At 36.0% G+C, this 22,336-nt stretch overlaps 1 protein-coding gene across 2 annotated transcripts in view; it reads right to left on the minus strand.

The window, feature by feature from the left end:
* Nucleotides 1-268: 268 nt before the first annotated feature.
* Nucleotides 269-22,336, minus strand: part of CEP78 (centrosomal protein 78) — a 31,966-nt gene continuing 9,898 nt past the window's right edge. The window contains exons 7-16 of one of the 2 annotated variants that reach the window (XM_014794708.2): nt 21,142-21,206; nt 20,737-20,848; nt 17,009-17,141; nt 15,740-15,785; nt 14,215-14,343; nt 4,545-4,622; nt 2,836-3,002; nt 1,779-1,950; nt 1,449-1,496; nt 269-896 (exon numbers count right to left, since the gene is read on the minus strand). In XM_014794708.2, the coding sequence (XP_014650194.1) occupies nt 333-896; nt 1,449-1,496; nt 1,779-1,950; nt 2,836-3,002; nt 4,545-4,622; nt 14,215-14,343; nt 15,740-15,785; nt 17,009-17,141; nt 20,737-20,848; nt 21,142-21,206 (1,514 nt within the window). In that variant the 3' untranslated portion in view covers nt 269-332. The remainder of the gene's footprint in view (nt 897-1,448; nt 1,497-1,778; nt 1,951-2,835; nt 3,003-4,544; nt 4,623-14,214; nt 14,344-15,739; nt 15,786-17,008; nt 17,142-20,736; nt 20,849-21,141; nt 21,207-22,336) is intronic. The other variant, XM_014794709.2, reaches the window with a different exon arrangement.

Here is a 22,336-nt window from a genome sequence, read left to right on the forward strand (position 1 = left end):
CCATCCCTTTCTAGTCCCCTTACTCTGCTTTGTTTACTTTTTTCTCCCTCCACAGAGTGTAGTTCCACAAGGATAAATGCTTTGTTTTGTTCATTGCTGAAAGCAATAGCACCCAGAAAAGTATCAAGCATATTAGGTTCTCAGTAAATACTTGATGAATGAACGGTACAAAGTGTCAAAATACACCAAAAGTTTCATTATAATAAAAAGTATAGATCAATCTTTCTCTAACGGCTTTCAGTCCTATACTTTAAAACACCATACGCCATACAGGAAACATGAGTAATTTATTAAAATTTGAAGGCAAAAACATAATTTCAAAAGATTTAGACCTATGTCAAGCGTGATACAGTCTGGATGCTTTCCTGAAATTCAAAATCAGATCCAAGAGTATCACTTTCAGAATGTTCTAGTACATTGAGTTTACTTTTAGTTGTCTTGGATGAAACAGTCAGTATTCTACTTTCTTTCTTGACAGATATGTGTTTTTTCAAAGACTCACTTTTAATTGGTTCATTAACCAAAGAATTATTCTGCCCGATTCCTTTGCTTTTCTGGTTTACAGATGAGTCAGAGCAGAAATGCAGGTCCTTTCCAGGCTGTTTCTTAGCAGAGTGTTTTTTGGTATATTCACCTGTTTTGGTCATTTTCTCTGAAGAAGATCTGCCATTTCTAGACAATTCCTCTTCTTTTCTTTGACTTTCAGTTCCAGAAATCACATCTGCTAAAGGAGAACATGTTCTAGCAACGAACTCTTCAAAAGACTCCTGCCGCTGCTCCGTGACTGGGACTCCCACGTTGTCTCTGGAAGTCCCCAAGGCCTCCTGAGTAGAAACTGGGATCTGGAAGGAGTCGAGAGGCAAAGGAATTCTCGCATCACCTGTAATTTTCTGAAACTGGAGGGAAAAACGAAAGAAAAGACAAAAGTTCAGTGATGAACAAGGCCAACCATTAAAAAGTAGAGTCTACACCTTCAATGTTGCTCTGTGATCTCATTATTAACACAGTCAATTAATTATTCAGAAGATTTTAGAGCCAGTTTTTTTCTAATTATATCTTGCCAAGTGATTCCCAACTTAACTTAGCTATATCCAAGGCTACGTCCACTACATTTTCAGACTTATGTGTTTGGGGTAATTATTACCTGTTTCCCTTTCCCTCATTAAAAATAATAAAACTCTATTCCCTAAGAAAATTAATTTCTTTTCTATCCTCCAGGCACATGTAAACAGTATCCAATTTGTGACTGGACTGTTCTCAAGCTGTCAGTGCCCAAGACCGGTCTGAGACTGGCTGGGATGGGATATGGGGGCTCCACGTAAGGCTAGAGGAAAAGCAGACAGGTTTTCCCCTCCCATTGCTATAACTGGGTGACTCACTACAATATATTGCCTATTAGTTATATCTGGATTACTTATTTTAAAAGTTATCTGTATCAGTACTTGTACCTTCATTAGTGTTCCTTCATTGTAAGCTGACTGCATACAAATAGAAACCTAGATGAAATATGAATAGAATAGACATTTACACAATTTAAAATTTGGAATATTTTCTCTAATGTTTTCTTTCTTTCTTCACTGAGGATAATTTGCTCTAAATAATAAATTTTCAAAAGAACTTCCAGTTTTCTTATTTACATAATACAACATCACGAAATGGGCACAAATTTACTAATCTCAGGTTTGGAAAGGATCCCAAAGAGGCTTCTAGCTCTGACTTGGTAATTCCCTTTTTGCTAACCACTCTTAGAATCATTAAGTTCTGTTCTGTCCACTTACTTGGATATTTTGCATTTGTCCTACAGCATTCTGCTTTGATTCTGGCTTTTCTTCTTCAAGTGCCTTCTTTTGTTCTTCAGGTGGACTACTAACAGTAGAATTCATCTGGGGACGACCCAGCAAATGAAAATCTGACTGATCTATACCAGCCATTGTGGCAAGTTGCCCAAGCCTGGACAAGAGGAGGAAAAGGCAGGGGTTATTAAATCGCGTAAGGGCAGCTTAGATTCCCCCATACCTGCAATCATGAAATACTTCTATAATCCTACTCCAGACTACAAGCCTTGATTTCTCTCAAATTCTTAGCCCTTTCCAGATTCATGCTCTGGGACCACATCAGATCATCCAGTCCTTTAGCACTGGCTCTTCCCCCCAACAATGTGTTAAATACCATTTGGTTTTATTTCCTTACCTATTACCACTCCATTGTAAACACTCTCTCACTAGCAGCTTCAACATCTCCCACGCACCTAGTCCACTGGCTCTCACCTCCATTCTCCCTTCTTAACCACCTTTCCTCCAGTTTCCAAGAATGTGTTTGTTCCTTCCCAACACCAACCCATTCCCCTATAAAACATCACCCCATCAATGATCAATCTCCAATTCTCTTTCAGCATCTTCTTTCAGCAAAATTGCTCCCAGGTGAGAACCACTGATCTATGTCTATATCTGCTCTGCAGATTAATACCAATTTTTATGTCTAGGACAAGAATAACTTTAATTCAAATTTACTTAACAAGCAAGATGAATAAAAGGTAGGAAAATTGTTATGCATTCAGGACTATTTTCAATTAAAATTACCTTCAATGTAGTCTTTACCAAAAACTATACCTACTAATTACTCTATCTACAGGTTTATCTTTTATAACGGGGTCTCTACTCTACCAAAACAGGTTTACCATTTTGCACTTCTTTTAAAATTTAACTCCTCATTTTTAAAAAAACCAACTGTATTACCTATAATTACACACTAATATGGCTATGGAAGCGATGTAAATTGCTCAAGGCCCTCAGCAAACTACCAAGAGAAGAATGACATGCAGAAAAATTAACTAACCCAGCATCTTTAAGGAGATCCAAGAAAGCATGGAACTTCTGAAAAGAATTCTCAATGCTGCCCAAAACACCTTCATCATCCAGGATCATGTTTGTCAATGACTGTGCATGAAGGGCTTCAGACAAAGAGAAATTTATATTTCTTAACTGGGCATTTTCATGTTCCAGCTATAAAAGAAGATTGAAAATGTCTGACATGATTTTCTCTCATCATCAAAAGAAAACAGTTTTTATGTAACAAAACTAAATAAAACATTTAAAAATGTAATAAATTTGTAATTAATCTAACTCTCCACCAGGAAAGACAGAGATCATATCACATAATAATCAAAACCCTGAGACACTCAACAAAGCTTCCTATATAACACTTAGGTGGTCTATAAATAAACCAAAGTTACTGTTTTATTAATGATCTTTTGAAAGATCACATTTCTAACTGGTTAAATTCATAATGGATCCTCACCCTACATTAGAAAAGTAGCTGCTTAAGGTTTTCCTTAATTAGAAAATGAAATACAGAGTCTGATTTGAGCAAAGCACATTTTTTTTTTAATTTTTTAATTTTTATTTTTTTCCCCCAAAGCCCCAGTAGATAGTTGTACGTCATAGCTGCACATCCTTCTAGTTGCTGTACGTGGTACAAGGCCTCAGCATGGCCGGAGAAGCGGTGCGTCGGTGCGTGCCCGAGATCCGAACCCAGCCCGCCAGCAGCGGAGCGCGCGCACTTAACTGCTAGGCCAGGGGGCCGGCCCGAGCAAAGCATATTACAGCTCTGCTGAGTGTTAAGGATTAACTTCAGTCCGAACCCAGCACGCCAGCAGCAGAGCGTGTGCACTTAACTGCTAGGCCAGGGGGCCGCCCGAGCAAAGCATATTACAGCTCTGCTGAGTGTTAAGGATTAACTTCAGTGAGCAAAGTATTTAATATGTTCTAAATTTAAGTATTTAAAAGTTCTAAATCATACCGAATTTATTAACTGTACAATTACCAATATTCTCCTTGGCTTCTTGAAAATATTTACTCCTTTGCACTCCCCTCCCCACCATCATCTACTCATCTAAAACCACACATAAGCCAACTCTAGTATTTCTCACAAAGGCCATTTTGTTCATGATGTACATTTTGCCTTTTATAAGCAGTTGCTCAATATTTACTGAATAAGTATTCTCCAATCCAGTGTATGCACTTTCAAAAATTCCTCCCTGAACTCACTTTGTAATAAAAAATTATATTTATACAGAACTTTTTAGCTTATGTCCTGCTTTCATGCACATTAGCCTAATATAATTCTCATAGCACATATTTTTATTTTTCATTGCATTCTTAGCAGTTTTCCAACATCTAATACTTATTTAACTGATTCACTATCTTAATTCACTGTTAGCAGATAGTCTCATCATGTCTTTTATGTTACTGTATATATAGTATAAGCACAGTAAGTGCTTTCTGGAATCGAAGCATCATGAACAGAAAATGAGCTAACGTCATATAAAAGCACACACACAAAAAACCCTAAGATCTTTAAAAACATGCTTTCTGGGATATAGACCATACGACCACTAAATATAAGTAAATACCAAGGTTCATATAGTACAACCAATTTGCAATATATTACAGTTTTAAAATTTACACAGTGTGTTTGTGTATGGCTTAAAAACAAACCAAAATAAAACCAAAAACTCTCAAAAGTCTAAGAAAAAAGTTGCTTACCTCACTGACTCGTTTGTCAGCCTTAAGCCTTATTACTCTTTCCTCCTTTAACTGCTTCAGGCACTCCTCCAGTTTTCCCTAGTGTAAAGACAGAGTAAATATTATAAACAATTCAAGGCACGGTATCCAAAAGCCTTTCTAGCTATAGATCTCACCAAGGATTTAGGGGCAGAGCCAGAAGTGAACTCAGATTTCAGGATTATAGTCCACTACTTGTAATATACTATGCTAGTGAAATTAATTACCAAAATATATCAAATTAGCATATTAAAGATTTAAATCCCACTCTTTCCGAAATAGATTTGAGGCAGCTCACCATAAAAGGCATATGTGTATAATATAGTAATAAGTCAGAAATAAAAAATGAAGGCCAAGAAAGGAAAATTCTATTTTTATTTGTGGGTCACTTTATAACAGGAAGCCCTATTAACATGCTTAATACACCTGAAGTGTGTAAGAGCTGATTCAAATGCATTTTTTAAAAAGTTAAATAATTTAAAGCACTTTATTATATGCCAAGCACTATTCTAGGAGTTTCCTAGGCATTAAATAATTCAATCATCAAAACCTTACAAGGAAAGAACGGATTATTAACTCCATGTTATTTTACAGATGAGAAAACTGAAGTAGAGAGGAGAGTAGGACACCCAAAGTCACATCCTTAATTAAGTACAGTCATGTCTCTTAAGGACGAAGATATGTTCTGAGAAATGCATAGTTAGGTGATTTCGTGGTTATGTGAACATCATAGAGTGTACTTACACAAACCTAAATGGTATAGCCTACTACACACCTGGGCCACATAGTACTAATCTTATGGGACCACTGTCGTATATGTGGTCTGTCGTCGACAGAAATGTAGTTATGTGGTGCAAGACTGTGTTAGAACATTTTGAACTCAGGAAGTTGAGTGCCATTGCTGTTCACAGAAGTAGCAATCTTCCCATTCACCAAGGTCAATAAAACAGAACAGACATTGGTAAACTCCCTTATGATTTTCAAGAACTAAGACATGTAAATCCTTGAAGTGGGGACACTACTTGTGGTAGACAGAATTCTAAGACAGCACCCAAGATTCCTACTTGCTGAAGTAAACAAACCTCCTAGCTAGTCAATCAAACACTAGCCTATGTGCTGCACTGAAAGGATTTTGCAGATGTAATTAAGGTTCCCCAAATCAGCTGATCTTAAGATAGGGAGATTATTCTGGGTGGATGTGACCTAATCAGGCAGCCCATTAAAAGAGACCAGACTCTTCCTAAAGAAGATTTGAAGTACAAAAGAGACAAGAGGGAGATTTTGCATTGCTGGCTTTGAAGAAGTCAAGTATGATGCTGTGACAAGGAATGCAGGAGGGAGGCCTCTAGGAGCTGAGATTCTCCCCCAGCTGACAGCCAGCAAGGAAATGGCTATCTCTGTTCTACAACTGCACGAGCTGAATTATGCCAATGAGTTGAATATGTCTGGAAGCAGATTCTCTCCCAGAGCCTCCAGATGACACAGCCTGACTGACATCTTGATTTCAGCTGTAGGAGACCGAGCAGAGAACCCAGTCACGCCATGCCCACACTTCTGACCTACAGAACTGTGAGCTAACAAATAGGCATTGTTTTAAGCCGCTAAGTTTGTAGTAATAGAAAATTACTTTCCTACTCAATCCCCAGGTTCATGAACAAAATAAATAATTGTTATTGTTTTAAGCCACTGTTTTGGGGTGGCTTCTTACACAGCAATAAATAAACAGAATACCTATATTTATTAAAACAGCAAGGTACACATATATTTTAAAGGCTTTTGAACAATCACTTAAACAAAGAATTTCATTAAAGTTTAGCTTACCCCTGGTGTGTGCGTGTTGAGGGGATGAACTCTATTATATGCCACCAATGGGAAAGGAAACTGGTACCACTTTCTGGAGAGTAATTTTTAGTACATACCAACAATACTATGTGCAGGAATTTACCCCATGGAAATCATCAAAGATGTAGGCAAAGATTTATCTACCAACATGATGTCACAGGACTGTTTATAACTAAACCCTAGAAGTAAGCTAAAAGCCTCCAAATCAGGATTGGTTTAAATAAAAATAGCAATCCATATGAAGGAATGCTCTATGAAGTGACCAAAAAACAATGACGACAAGAGCTCTCAACCAGAGTTAATGAATGAGCTTGAGGAGCTCTATATTCAAAATATATCTGTGTGTTCTTTTTGGGAGATGGTCCACAAGCTTATTCAGACTCTCTGACGTATAAGAGTATTTAGTGACATGGCAAAATATTTTTGATACCTTTTTAAGACAAAAGGGTACATTAGGTGTGTGTACATGCAGAAGTGGCTTTTATTTCCTTCAATAAATTTTTCATTGTTTTCAAAAATCTGCTCAATGAACATATATTTTTATACTCAGAACATGTTTAAAAAAATTAATAAGTAGTCTAATAACTTCAAATTCTTTAATGGTTCATTACCAGTGAAAGCCAGTCAAGTTTTTAACAGGGAAAAAAAATTGCAAAATTCCTCTACTTATTACTTATATAATTTTTGTGTGTGTGTGAGGAAGATTAGCCCTGAGCTAACATTCATCGCCAATCCTCCTCTTTTTTGCCGAGGAAGATTGGCCCTGGGCTAACATCCGTGCCCATCTTCCTCTACTTTATATGTGGGACGCCTGTCACAGCATGGCTTGACAAGCGGTGCGTTGGTCCGTGCCCAGGATCCAAACCCGCAAACCTCGGGCTATCAAAGCAGAGCACGTGAACTTACTGCTACACCACCGGGTCAGCCCCACTTATATAATGTTTTTAATATTTAAAACTGATTTCATAGAAATTCTAAACAAATAAGCACACAAACAAAAAAAAAAAACCCTCACCACAATCAGAGAGACTACAACACTCTATTCTTGACTGGTTCTAAACAGCACATCAAAGTACAATTACATGAAATAGTTTCTCCCTCTAGTGGAGGGAATTAGAACATAATGTTAATTTTTTTACGAAAAAGTGTATCCTCCTCCTACAAAGTAATTCATGTTCCTTGAAAGGAAATATGGAACCAAAAAATTAGAAAGTAAAATCACCTGCTAGTCTATTACTTAAATAAGACTAATGATAAGGTTTTGGAGTAATTTTCCTTTGTGTCACCTGCTCTCCCTCCTCCTTTCTATACATTGGCTAGTTGATTTTTTTTCTAGAACAAAGCTCCCATCATACTGTCTATCAAATTTTATGTTCAACTTTTTCCCATTTAACATTGAATTAATCATTTCTCATATAATCAGGGGATTCATAACCTTAATTTTTTTAGTGGGCTACAAAATATTTCACTGAGTAATCATTTCTTTTTGGTTAAACATTTAAATTCTTTCCAACTTTTCAATATTATAAGACAAAACAACTACTTTATGCATGAAGGCTTTTTTCCATATTTAGTATAATTTTCTTGCAATAAATCAATAAAAATGAGTTTGAGATCAAAGCAAATGAACAATTTTAAGACTCTGAGGGACTTATCTCCAAACTGCTTTCCAAAAGATTTCTAAGATTTTATACTGCTATCAGCAATGTATCATGTGGTATATGACCTCGACTGTGACTGCTGGCTTACTTCCTCACTTAAAGTGCAAGATATCTGAGGGAAGGGAGAGGATTTTATTAAGCACCTCAGCACCTGTGCCCAGCACAAAGCAGACAATTAATAATTGCTGAACATGGAAAATCCCTGCCAATGCAAGGCTTATGTGTGTGAAAGATAAAATGTGTGTTTTTCTCTAACTGGATAGGTGAAAACTTGCCATCTTCCTTAAATGTGCATTTCTTTGCTTATAATTAGTAGTTAAATTTCTCTTTTAGATTATATTTCAAAAGTTCAGATTCTCTGGGGCAAAATCCTGGCCCTCACCTTTAGCTATATAACCTCAAACAAGTTCAATAACTTTAGGCCTCAATTTCCTCATCTATAAAACAGAGATAAGTTCTCACATCACAGAGGTTTTGTGAGGATTACATGAGTTAACACACATATAAAATTTAGAAGAGTGCTTGATACACAGAATATGTTCAATTAATGCTAAATGAATGAACATGTGAATGCAAACAGTAGCAAAGGGCTTAAAATGAAACAGTCTCATCCCACTCACATATCCAGCTCCCCAGAGGCAAGCATTTCTTTAAGCAGGCTTTTAATTATAAAAAAAGACACGCATACTGAAAAGTGCACAGAACAAAACTGTCAATGTGACAAATAAAAAAAGAATACTTATATAACCACCACTCAAGTCTGCAAGTACAACTTGTCAGCATCTTAAAAATCACCCATATTCTTTCCCCACCACAAGGCCCTCCCTACCTCCCAGGGTTGAACAGCATCCTCATTTTCTGACAATCATTTCCTTTCCATGCATGTATCTCTAACAATTAGTTAAGTTTTGCAACTTCTAACTTTATGTAAAGAGAATCATACTGTATGCAGCCTTTGGATCTTATTTCTTTCACTCAATATTGTTTTGTTTTTTTTTATATAATTTTATTTATTTTTCCCCCAAAGCCCCAGTAGATAGTTGTATGTCATAGCTGCATATCCATCTAGTTGTTGTATGTGGGACGCGGCCTCAGCATGGCCGGATAAGCGGTACGTTGGTGCGCGCCCGGGATCTGAACCGTGGCTGCCAGCAGTGGAGCGAGTGCACCCAACCGCCAAGCCACGGGGCCGGCCCTCAATATTGTTTTTAAAATTTCATCCACATTGTTGCCTGTAGCTCTAGTTCATTCAATTTTATTGCTTTATAGTTTTCCCACTGTATGAATATTTGTCATTTATTTAATTTTTAACTCTTAATGGACATTTGGGTTGTTTTCAGTTTGTGCTAATGCAAATAATGCACATGTACCCTGTTGCACCAATTATTCTAGCGCATATACCAGAGGGGGAGGGGGTAGTTGGGTCATAGGGTGTTTATACACCTTCAGTTGACAGACAATGCTAAATGTTTTCCAAAGGAGTTGTGTCATTCATACTCCCGTATAAGTTGGGTGTGAGATTCCTATTGTATTCCAGGTCTACGACACTTGTTACTATCAGATTTTATTTTTTGTCAATCTGATTGGCGGGTAGTGACATTTAATATTGGTTTTAATTCACTTTCCTCTGATTACTAATGAGGTTGAATACTTTTCCATGTTTACTGGCTGTGTGGACTCCCTTTTTTATGAGGTTTAAGTGAACCATTCTTATTTTTAATTCTTCTCTATTTCCAAATAACATACTTACATGACTACTTCACGGCTAAATTTTAGACATTATCTGTTAACTTCCTACTTTACTAAATATGAGTTTAGTTCATTTACGCTCTTTCCTATGTCCACTCCTCTCAGTAAACTTATGTCACCATTAGTTTTCCCACTGGTCATGACCTTTTAGACTTGTAGTGATATACTTAAAAATCCATAGTGTTTACCAACTGTAAACTCTCAACGCCCCACTCTGTAAAATGAGGACATTCATGCCTTTTTCCCTTCTTTCCACCTCACGCCTACCTTCCAAACTTAGCTTTTACGTTGTCAAAGTTGATATTTATCTTCTGTTCTATGTGCAGTTAAGTTTTCTGTTATTTGAGAGCCAGTAGAGTAGTGTTTAAGAGAAGAGACAGAAAGCCTGAGCTCAAAGCCCTAATCTAACCCTAAATTAGGTACAGGTTGGGCAAGTTCCTTCCCTGTCTTAGCTTCCTTTTCTGAAAAATGGGAATGATATTAGCACCTACCTCAAAAGGCTACTCAGAGGATTAAATGAGTTAATATATGTAATACAAAATACTTACAACATAATACATACTAAGTACATACTATTACTAATATATACTAGTACATGCTAAGTTAATACAAATACATGCTAAGTACAGTGTAGGTTAGTTGTTGTTATTATATGCAAGTTGATAATAAAAGCCACAAGCCAAGACAGTATTTCTGCTATTATGATTAATATTGCCCACTGCAGGCTTATACTGTCTCTCTGTGTATACAGAGATTACACCTCCTTCTATACTGTTTCAGTGCCATAACCTTTGTGTAGGGTGACCACATATCCCAAATTGCCTTGTACTGTTCCAGTTTATACATGCTGTCCTGATGTTATAGCATTATAGTGCCTTCTTACACTATTAGAGTGTTCTGGTTTGGACAACAAATTAGATATGTAGTTACCTACCCCTGTGTCACTGAAAAGAGTGACTTCTATAGTGTCAAGTTTAAGCAAATTCTTCTACTTGCATACCAATAGTAGTTTAAAAATCTGCCATAGTTCAGTTTGCTTCATTTTAATGCCAGTATAGCCTCTTCTCCTCTGGAGTGCACTTCCTCCCCCTTTTCCTCTCCCTCTTCCCTTCTAAGACCTAGTAAGCACCTAATATATAGTAAGTACAATGTGCCTCAAGGTGTTTCTAAGCTCTCATCACACAATCAATGGAAGCCTCTCAAATCTAGGCTAGTTGCTCTCTGCATTGGAATCCACTGTTTCCTGAATCCCCGATTATCTTCCCTCTTGGTTTATTCCACCATTTAGCTGGACTGTGTCTTCAAATTCAGGAAAAGGTGTAGTATAGGAGGTAAACTTTTCAAGCCTCTTTACGTACAAAATATCTTATTCAGCCTCCACTTATGACTGACATTTTGGCTGGATACGAAACCCTAGGTTGAAAATTATTTGCCTGCAAAACTTTGGAGGAATCTTTTCAATGCCTTCCAGGATCCATGGTAGCTGATGACAAGTATGGTAAAGTTGAACTTTTTTTTCTTTTTTAGGTGACCAACATTTTTCTCTCTGAAATGTATGTACTTTTTTAGGTGGCCAACATTTTTGTCTCTGAAATTTATGTACTTTCCCAGTATTTTGAAGTTTCACAACAAGGGGTGTCTAGGTATGTGAGTCTATTTTCATTCATCTTGCTCAAAACTTGGGTAGCTCTTTTCAATTTGAAGCCTGTTTACTTTCAGCTATGGGGAATTTTCTAGCCTTTTGACAGTTCCCTTCCATTTTTTTCTGTCATCCCTGGAACTTCAAAGAGTAACATGTTGGATCTCCTAGACACAGTCTCTCCACCATACCCTTTCTGTCATATTTTCCATTCTGTCTATCTTTTTTATATACTAAGAAATTTACTTAATTCCTACTGAATTTATTTCAGCAATCATACTTTAATTTCCAAGAGATCTCTCTTGTTTTCTGATCATTCCTTTTTTAATTAACACACTATTCTTACTTTATAGATGCTATCTCTTTTTCTAAGGATACTAATTAGAGTTTTTCCCTAAATTATTTTTGTTCCCTAAATTGTCCCTAGTCCTACTAGGATATGTTTTTACTCTTTTTTTTTTCCTGTCACATTTTAAGTCTTACTCAACTATCAGGCAAACTGTGGTTATTTACTATTTAAGAAGGAGTATAAAGTTCCTTGGAAGCCAGTGATTGATGGCTTCTCTTACGTAAAGAAGTGGGTAGTCAGTTGTAAGAGGATACCCACAAGTACTCTTTTCTAGGGTACAAAAATTCACACTAGCTGCCCTAGTTTTCACCAGTTTTTTTTTTTCAAAGTGAAATTATCTCATTTCAGGAGAGTGAGGGTAGGGCTGGGACTTGACTCTTCTAAATACACATCTTCATTGCCCTCTCCCTATTTTAGTCACATTTTTAACTAACTCTGCCCTCTCTACATGCACATCTGAGTGTGGGCCTACTCCTGCAGGGGGATTAGACCCCCTCCCAGATGCAGGTGGTCCCTGTGCATATTTTAGGTCACGGTTTTCCTCTGGTCTGCTGCTTCAGTTTCATACTCTTCCATTTATTTTCTGTCTTTCAAAAATATGTTGAAATCTCTTCTCTTGATTGTTATGGGTTTATATATTTTAAAAATGTTGATACCATCATTTTAGTGTCTTATCAAAATGGAGAAGAGCTGAAAAGGTCCCAAGTGCATCCTGAATCAGCTATTCCCTAGTCACAGTTCCTAATCTTCGTCTTCCCCAACATCTATAATCATGTTTTAGAAATACAGTCTCCTAGTCTCCTGGTGAAGGAAATGAATACAACACATCCAAAATGACAATGAGTGGGGATTAGAGTTCTAGAGTCTTGTCTTTACTCTGCAACTTAGTAATAAATCACTTAAGTGCTACAAATTGCAGGTGCTCATTTATAAGATGAAAGAGGTAATTCTACATGAACAATAAATTCTTTCCATTCTAATATTTCATAATTTTCTAAGCACTTATCTTAAAATTTCTCTATATCATCACTAATTTTAATTAAAAAAATAAAAATCTGACTTTCTTGTTTGAAAATCAAATTGTAATTTCCATAGTCCTATAATAATGGGATAACTAGTTCTAAATCTGTCAAGTTTCATACTAAGAAAATCGTATTAAATAATTTTTAAAAATTAAATGTGGGGGCCGGCCCAGTGGCATAGTGGTTAAGTTCACGTGCTCCACTTCAGCAGTCCAGGGTTTGCAGGTTCGGATGCCGGGTGTGGACTCACGCACTGCTTGTCAAGCCATGCTGTGGCAGCGTCCCATATAAAGTAGAGGAAGATGGGCACAGATGTTAGCCCAGGGACAGTCTTCCTCAGCAAAAAGAGGAGGATTGGCAACGGATGTTACCTCAGGGCTAATCATCTTCCTCACAAAAAAAAAAAAAAAATTCAATGTGGATTTGTAACACAAAAAAAGACAAAGTCCTCCCAAATGGTCTTTCCTTTATTTACTACAAAATATCAGCGCTGCATTAAAGTTGAAATACAATAAATATAGTATTTTTGAGGTGCAAACATTTGTTATAAAAATCAATTTTTCTTTTTCATTCATACAAACACAAGTATGGAATGACATTAGACGTCAGGTTTATTAGGCAATATAATATAGCTTCTGGAGTTTTTTTTTTTTTTTTTAATCCGCTTTTCTCAAGTGAGTGGTGACTTTATTTTATTTTCTATTGTATATTTTTTTAATTTTATTTATTTATTTTTTTCCCCCAAAGCCCCAGTAGACAGTTGTATGTCATAGATGCACATCCTTCTAGTTGCTGTATGTGGGACGCGGCCTCAGCATGGCCAGAGAGGTGGTGCTTCGGTGCGCGCCTGGGATCCGAACCCGGGCCGCCAGCAGCGGAGCGCGCGCACTTAACTGCTAAGCCACGGGGCCGGCCCTGGAGTTTTTTTTATTTTAGGAAAGGAGAATATCAAAACTTTTTTTCAACTTTAATTTTATTAAAAATGAGGTCATATTTTCCTCTTATAAAAAGAGAGCTCAGCTAGAACTGTCAATCTTCTGACCTATAAAACAGAAGCCCTGAATCAGCTGACTACCTTCACATCCAGAACTCAATTTCTTTGAGTTTATCTTACGATCATTAAAATTCTCCCTAAATCTAATATTCTATGGCTCTAAGGAAAGGAAAATATATTACTAATGACATACTTTGATTTTTATCTCTTTGAGTTCAAACATCCGTCTCTCACCTTGGTCTAAGCTAAGGAACCATTCAAGGGGACACGACACAGAGGGAGGGCAAAACAGAACCCCCACACAAGTGGTCCAGTGTTGTTATCAGGCTTCTGCCAGATAACAATTACAGTTTGAAAAATAATCTTCTCTATATCTTTAAAGTGATAGCTTTGTACCTGTAATGCTTCTTGTTTTAAACTAGTTTTCTCAGGCTCTTCTGGAACACTGTCTGAAGAATCGTCGGCCTCTTCGATTTCTGAGGAGGAAGGACTCTCTACTGTCACAGTCACAGGAAAATCTGATTGCTTAAAGAAAGAAGATAAGATTGTATAAGAGATAATATAAACCAGATACCAAATATTAAAGGACATTTAACAAAAGTGATCTGAGGTATCAAGTCATTATAAATATCTTTCACTGCTCCTTGGTCTAAAACAAGCAGTGACAAAGTAAAATGACAGTTAACTTATTTTTGCTGTGTTATTGTACAGAATTCTGTTGTACTTGGTTAGGATTAATATTTGGAATTGCCCGTGTCATTTTATTAAATTTCTTTCACATAAGTCAAGAGAGGAGCCAGAGTAAACATTTTTTCTCAGATCAACTTTATGCTGCAGACAACAAACTTATTCTCCACCATTAGACACAAAGAGTCTGGAAGAAAATGTAGTTTTTAGGAAGAAAATCCATCAGTAGGGGACTGATAAAGAAGAATTCAAAGAATAATTGAAAAGTCAACATATCTAAACTGTGAATAATAAACACTAGAATTTTTAAAAAATAAATCACATACACATACACAACTAAAACTGACCCATTAAAAATCTCATCTTCTCATCATCCTTAAGCCAAAACTAGTTTAACAGTAATACACTTCTCCTGTCAAGTTTCATGGCCACTGGAATGCTGTTCAATATGACATTACAAACATTTAAAAACTGACCTGGCCACAACCCCATAAGAAGTCTACACATCAAATACAAGTGTGCTGGGATGACATAACTGCACAGAAGACAAGTCACCTGGCTATCATTTCAACCACAAGCAGCATACCCTGCAGTAGAGGAAAATCCCAATGGTAGAACGAGGTGTGCACCCCTTCTTCTGGGCACGCAGGAGCAGTACTGACACTCAGGGTGCTCTTCTCTCAATCTCGGCAGTGCCATCTTTTACAGAGCAACTACACGGTATCCCAGGACGGCTGGGAAGGAGAAGCTGATACTCTGACAGGGTCAGCTTGCTCCAAGACCAGGTGGCAGCATGACAGGGAATGTGTGGCCTTGTTGAGAGAGCAGTGCTCCAAGAGAGCAGAGGCCTTGGGATTTGTTGCTTTATTTTGGTTTTAGGATCTGGAACTTATATAGCCAGCCCTCAAACAACATTTCTTGAAAACAAAAGAACATTCTTGAGTATGGGAGCTCCATGTGTTGGGTCAGAAGTGAAGTCAAATTTGTCTCACTGGGTAGCTGCTGGTCAGCAGACTGGAGAAATGGCTTCCTTGTTTACAGATGAAACCACAAGGCCCCCAGTATGCACAGCTACACGCTGGCATCAGGAGAGTGACCCAACAAGTTTAAATGGATCTATTTCAGGGAGGGACATGTTTCTTGTAAGGCTCTGTTCAGTTTAAAAAGCAAAGAGAATAACCTTCACCTTTCCCACTTCAGCCCCCTATATATTATAAATATGATAACTACATACCTGCAACTGATTATATACATCACGAGTTTTGATTAATGGAAAACCCCTAAAGAGATATCAACAAAATAAGTTATATTTTGATATAAATACATCACCAGTTAACCCCAGTTAATAAAACTCATTAGTATTATGTACAACATCCATATAGAACTGTGTATAAAAATAAATATGCTCAAAATAAGGAGATGGAAGGATGTGCTATGCAGAAAATGGACCAGAATTTAGCTGATTGGCTTTGTGATAAGTCGGAACTGCTGAGAGCAATTTCAGTTCCAGTGCTCAGAATGGTTGAGGTTTCTAGTCTAACTTCTTCAACTGGTAATATTAATTGTTCTCTAATTTATAATTCCTTGTGACCAGGATGGACTTGAGATTAATAAGCGTCTCAAGAAGAAGACATGAAACCACAAAGTTATAAAAGTAAAGTGCAAAGACTGGGGCCTCAGCACTATAGTATGTAATAATAATTCACATTACCATTCACAAAAAAGTATAGTAGTCAGTTGTCCAACGGAGATTATACACATCAATTTAATATGAGCAATTGAACAGATATTTTACATAGTATCTACTTCGAGTCCTATTTAAAATCAATTCTCTTTATTTTCTTAAGCAATTGTTAATTTCCAATTTCTTGAATACTACCATGTAAGTCATTTCAAAATAATCTATAGCAATCTAATTCATTCAGCAAGCCTAAAATTATAGTTCAACAATTTTAAAAGGCTTTAACCCTTCCACAACAAAATAGCTGTATTAAATAGCTAGCCCCTGGGCAAGTAATCAGCTAAAACTAGTTAAGCCTAGTTTGATTCATTCAATCTGACTCATTAAAATGAGTTAAGTCGGTTGATCGAGTTAGATTAAGTCCAATTCATACTTCTTATCCATTCTGCACTAAACTATTTCCCATGCCTAAAATGTCTTTTCCCCCATTTCTACAGATCCTAGTTCCTACTTCTGTGCTGTAGGGCTTGGCTCAACTACACCAACCTTTTAATGAAATCTTTCTCACCTGCACAACTGGAGATAATTTTAATCTCCTCTTCACTCCCACAGGGTTATGTTTGTTGTGACACTTAAGAAACAACTTGAAACTCCCGATTACAATTATTTTTTGTTTTTCTTCCTTAAAGGATTCATTAGGCAGAAGCCAATGTGTGAGTTATCTTTCTTCCTCTATAGAAACCCCCACAGACCTCCCATGTAATAGAAGCTCCAAAATAAAGAATTCTGAATGACTAAAGGTAAGGAATGAAAATACTCTACCTGTTCCTTTTTGCACGTTCTGCAGTACGCCACGGCAGGAAACCAGACACGCCAGGCGGCAGAGGTTCAGGAGCATATTCTTTACCAAGGGAGGGTTTTCTTCCATTACTTACAGGTTTCTTTGTAGCCAATCCTATGTTTGAGGAAGCATTAAAAGAAAGAATCAAGATGCACCAAAGGTCTACAGAGCAATTATCACAGGTGCACACTTTCAAAAGAATACAAATGGACACTTGACAATGATGCCAAGGCCATTAAAAACAGGATCATTTTGTAAAAATGTTTTTACATAGGCCAGCAATGTTTAAAAACATAAATTCTCTACAGTAACAAGTTATCATTTTAACTAAAATTCAAGTATATGAGATGTGCAGAACACGCAAAAAGTAAATAAAAAATATATCCCAAAGAATGAAAAATTATACATGATACATTTCGTGTATCATGCAGAAACATTCAGTTTATTAAATCTCAGAATATCTCTGGCATTTCTGAATCTCAAGGATAGAGAAACACAGATACACTCATTACTCCTGCCAAAGACAACCTTTTGTATTAGACCAAAATTTCAACTCAGAATTAATTTTTCTGTGTGAAAACAATCCAGGTGGTGAGTGAGTCAGTGTTACCCTCCTACAAGTCTGATGACCTTCACTGCTCATTTGATTTCATACAGAAAATACAAAAGAAACTATTAAGACCCACTGGATAAAAGAGCAAAATGTGAGACATCCTACATTTCAATACTGAAGAGTCAAGTATCTTTATATGAAACATTTGGTAGCAAAAACTAGACCTACATGTCAATACTTTATTTAGAACAAACCATATATTAAAATTCACATTTAAATATTTAATTTTCTTTGTAACTGAAAACAAATAATACAGTTTGTTAAAATGGCTATATTTATCCTTCAAATCTATTTTACTATACAAGATCTGCTTTAGCAGCATTAATATGGCACGTAAAGTGTATGTGGTAACACAGGACAAATACTTCATACGGGGTAGCTTATTTTCACCACATGATCCTGTATGATTTCTCTGGATAAATTTACATGCCCCTTAAAATATATAGGAGCTCAGTTTACCTTGTACTATTTTGTTTTGTTTTTTAACTTAATGACCCTCAATCAAAGAATGTTTGTGTGTATGTGGTTTGTATGCGTATACCTTTTACTTTACTTTTAGAAACTAATGCAAATGTATTTGTAATTAAAACCAAAAGAATTTATACAGCTTGTTAGGAGATAAAAAAAAAATTCTAATGAACGTTCTTAACTTCTTTCTGCAAACACAATTGCAATATAAATGTGAAACAATTTATACAGTTTTTTAACCCTATAAGATTAGATCAACTGGATCTAACTATATAGCAGACACTGATTTGGCTTACCTCTATGTCTCCAAATAACTGAGGCAAACACAAAAAAAAGCCCAAGAAATAAAATTACTCTTAAAATAGCTCAGTGAGCTTGTAAACTTCAGTCACATTTCCACTTTGTTTCATCATGCTAAGAAAAAAATTTTTAATTGTTTTCTTCTCATTCCATGATGCCGTTACATACCACCAGGCACTAAAATTACAGAATTCCTAGTATGTTTTATATATATATATTTCTAATATTATATCAAAACACCAACTTAGATACTTTTAAGAATGCTTTACACATGATATAAACTTTTAATAATATATAATAAGTGTGATATCATAAATCTCAACTTCTTTGTATGTACTATTTGATTGACTACTAAAATATCACTGTTTTGAAATAAAAATTGGTAGACAAATTGTAAGCTTTCTTTTGACTTAATAAACACTCTTAACAACTACTATTTAATACATTATTGACCAAACAAGTTAATTAATGGAAAATCAAAAATACACATCTTTTATAGTAAAAAAGAAGTTGTATTTATGAAGACGTTTACAATAGCATTTAAAAAAATTACTTAATATTTAGACTATTTCCAATACTTCACCAATTTTAAAAACTGAGCAATCAATTCTATAAAACCTTGTGATGGCATTAAAAAGTATAACTGATTCATAAAATTTTAATTTAATATAAAGTGAAAAAAGAATGGCAAATTATATTTAAGCTATGTGGAATTATGTTTACAGACAACAGGAGGAGAAAATGAAAATGTAAATATTGCTTGATGGGATAATGGAATTAGAGGTGGTTTCTCTTTTCATTTCCATTGTTATGCTAACACAGTATCTTCAAACAACACATTTTTAAAAAATTGTGGTAAAATATCCGTAACATAAAATTTACCATCTAAACCACTGTTAATACAGTTCAGTGGTATTAAGTCAAACAACAATTTTTAAAAATTTCAGGAAGCATTCCAATAAAAGATTATTTGTTGTTAATTATTTGGTGATCTTAATGTATCTGGTATATAACTCAAGTTACCACACATCTTTTTCTGGGAACTTGGCAATTATAAATATAAAAAATTTATCTTGCTTCCTTTATATTAGACCTTATGGTTTTAGTGTTTCAAAGTTCAAATTTACTCAAAAGAAAGGATAAGATTCATATTAGATTTGGTTTAATTCCACTCTGCCATTCATTCTCATCACATACACACACACAAAAAGCTATTTGTGACTAAAGATAATGTGTTCTAGAAAAGTTAAAGTCTCTTTAGAAACAATACAAAAATATCAGTAGAACTGGATTATACCAAATTTATATATTCAGGAGAATATGAAACTTACATTATTGGTTGTTAAAGGGTTTCATAAATAAGATTTTTTTAATTATATTTGGTCAAAAAATTATAAGCTTAATTTTTAAATTCTGGATTAACTATTATGTGGAAAATTAAATATACATTATAGCAAACACAGAGAAAATATTTTTCTAAAATGTTCCATCTAGGGTCAATAAACTTGTTTACCTCAATCTTTTGTAAGGATTATACAAATTTAAATTTTTTTAAATCACTGAAAGAAGCAAGGTGTTACCTGATTCAATAACTTCAGTTTAGAATTTGCAAGAAAGAAGAGAACAAGGGGATAAATGGAACTGGAAAACAATTTTGTTTCTTACAGCACAAAAGGCAATTCTTCATTTAAAAAAAATCATCACTCAAAAGCACCACTGCTAAAACTGTCATCACAGTGCACCCCAAATTTCAATTGCACAGTATTAGAAGTAATCATCAGCCAGGAAATATATTTAAAATAATGAACGTCTTATGAAAAACCAACAATAAATTTGGTTAATTTAAAAAAATGGAAATATTAGCATCTCTTTCTTTAAATTCATTTCTTATTTTTACATTCTATAAATTCTCATAATCTGTATCAGAACAATTACAGTCCTCCTAACATGCACATAGTAAATATTGGTTGTTACCATCAATATCATACAATGAGAAGACATTTTAATTTTAGCAAACTGGAACTCATAAGGGGTATAAACTCTAGCAGCATTAAAAAACCAAGACGGGGCTGGCCCCGTGATGCAGCGGTTAAGTGCACGCACGCCGCTGCTGACTGTCTGGGTTCGGATCCCGGGCACACACTGACACCGCTTGTCAGGCCATGCTGTGGCGGTGTCCCACATAAAGCAGAGGAAGATGGGCACAGATGTTAGCTCAGAGCTGGTCTTCCTCAGCAAAAAGAGGAGGATTGGCATGGATGTTAGCTCAGGGCTGATCTTCCTCACCAAAAAAAAAAAAAAAAAAAAAACCAAGACAGAAAGCGTTACCAATTCTAATAGTAGCTTTTCCTTTTCGACCACTTCCCAGAACTATAGTTCTCTTTTTCTGTCTAGCAGTTTTGAATGGTTCCTTCACTGATGGAGAAGTTATCCACTGGTACTAGAAGAGAAATAATAAATACTCCATTTCAGTTACAAGTAATTTATGAGTTTGATCTCATTTGGGAATTATGAAGATATTTTAAGTTAATAAAAGGTTTGCAATCTGCATTTCTTTAATTCCAAATTAAAGAATCACACAATACATTCAAAAACAGAAAAGCCACTTGATTTGACTAAAAACTTAATTTAAGATGGCAGAAAAGTGCCTTGATAATTTTATTTTATTAGAAAAAAGAAGAAAAACAAGCAATTCAAGAGAAATTCTTTCTAGAGAACTAAAATATGTTATACCTCTGACTTGGCACTCCTTCCATTCTGGAGAACTTTTTTGATAACTGCTTTCATCACAGAATGATCTAAAGTAAAATAAATTGAAAGTATAGTAATTATTTCCCAATGAGTAGCTATCCCTGTTTAAAAATAAAAGCCAACTTATTATTGCCTTTCTCATAAAACTAAATATGATGTCCACATTATGTAATTATATACCTATTTCTCTCTTTGTATATTCTAATTTCTTTCTCAAAAACCTAAGACCAAAGTATGCCATCTTGCATAGTGCCCCCAATGGCTACTCTTTTGGCGGCAGTAAAGATCACATCTAAATACTCTGGATTTAAAGTGGCTTTGGATACCTTTGGATAGAGAGCAAAGAGTCTGGGCACTGTCCAGACACTTAGATACCTAAAGGGCACCTAATATATCAAATCAAAGTCCTGATATTCCCTCAAAGCTGCTCCTCTCCTCAGCCCCCTTCTTCTCAGAAAGTGGTACCACCCAGTTGCACACACAATCATCTAGGACTTGTTTCTTTATTACTATTTCCTTGATACCCCACATCTAGTCTATCTGCAAGCCTTGTTAGCTACACTGTCAAAACACAACCTGAATTCAAGCACTTTTCACCAGCTCTAACCTCCCACCATAAGCTAAGCCACAAGCATCTCTTATGTGGACCACTGTAACAGTCTCCTAACTGGTGTCCTGTTTCCCTTCTTTAGCCCTGCCACACATCTACGCTCTACACCAGGCTCATTGTATTAAAACACTATTCAGATCATGCCTTTTTCTAGCTCAAAACCCTCCGCTCATTTAGAATAACCCATGTTCTTACTCCAGCCTTCAAGATCAGGCCCCTGGCTAGCTCTCTGACCTCATAGCACACACCATGCTCTCCCACACTCAGCGCTGTGGCCATGTTGGCCTCCTTGCTTTTCCTTAAATACTCCATCCACCCTGCCACCTACATGCCTGCGTACTCACTGCTCCCTTGTCCTGGAATGTGCTTCCCCCAGATGTTCCATGGCTTGCTCCTCTTTTCACTCAGATCTCTAATCAAATGTCACTTCTCCAGTGAAGCTATCCCCTGACAAACCTATCTAATATACTCCTACCTGCCCCCCTCAGTCTCCTTAAAGGATTTTTGTACTTCCTAATATCTAAAATTACATTTCTCATCTGTTTACTCATTTCTGTCTGAGCTCCT

This window comes from Ceratotherium simum, chromosome 20 (genome assembly GCF_057802395.1).
Source record: "Ceratotherium simum simum isolate JZ-2026a chromosome 20, ASM5780239v1, whole genome shotgun sequence".
Lineage (NCBI taxonomy): Eukaryota > Metazoa > Chordata > Mammalia > Perissodactyla > Rhinocerotidae > Ceratotherium > Ceratotherium simum.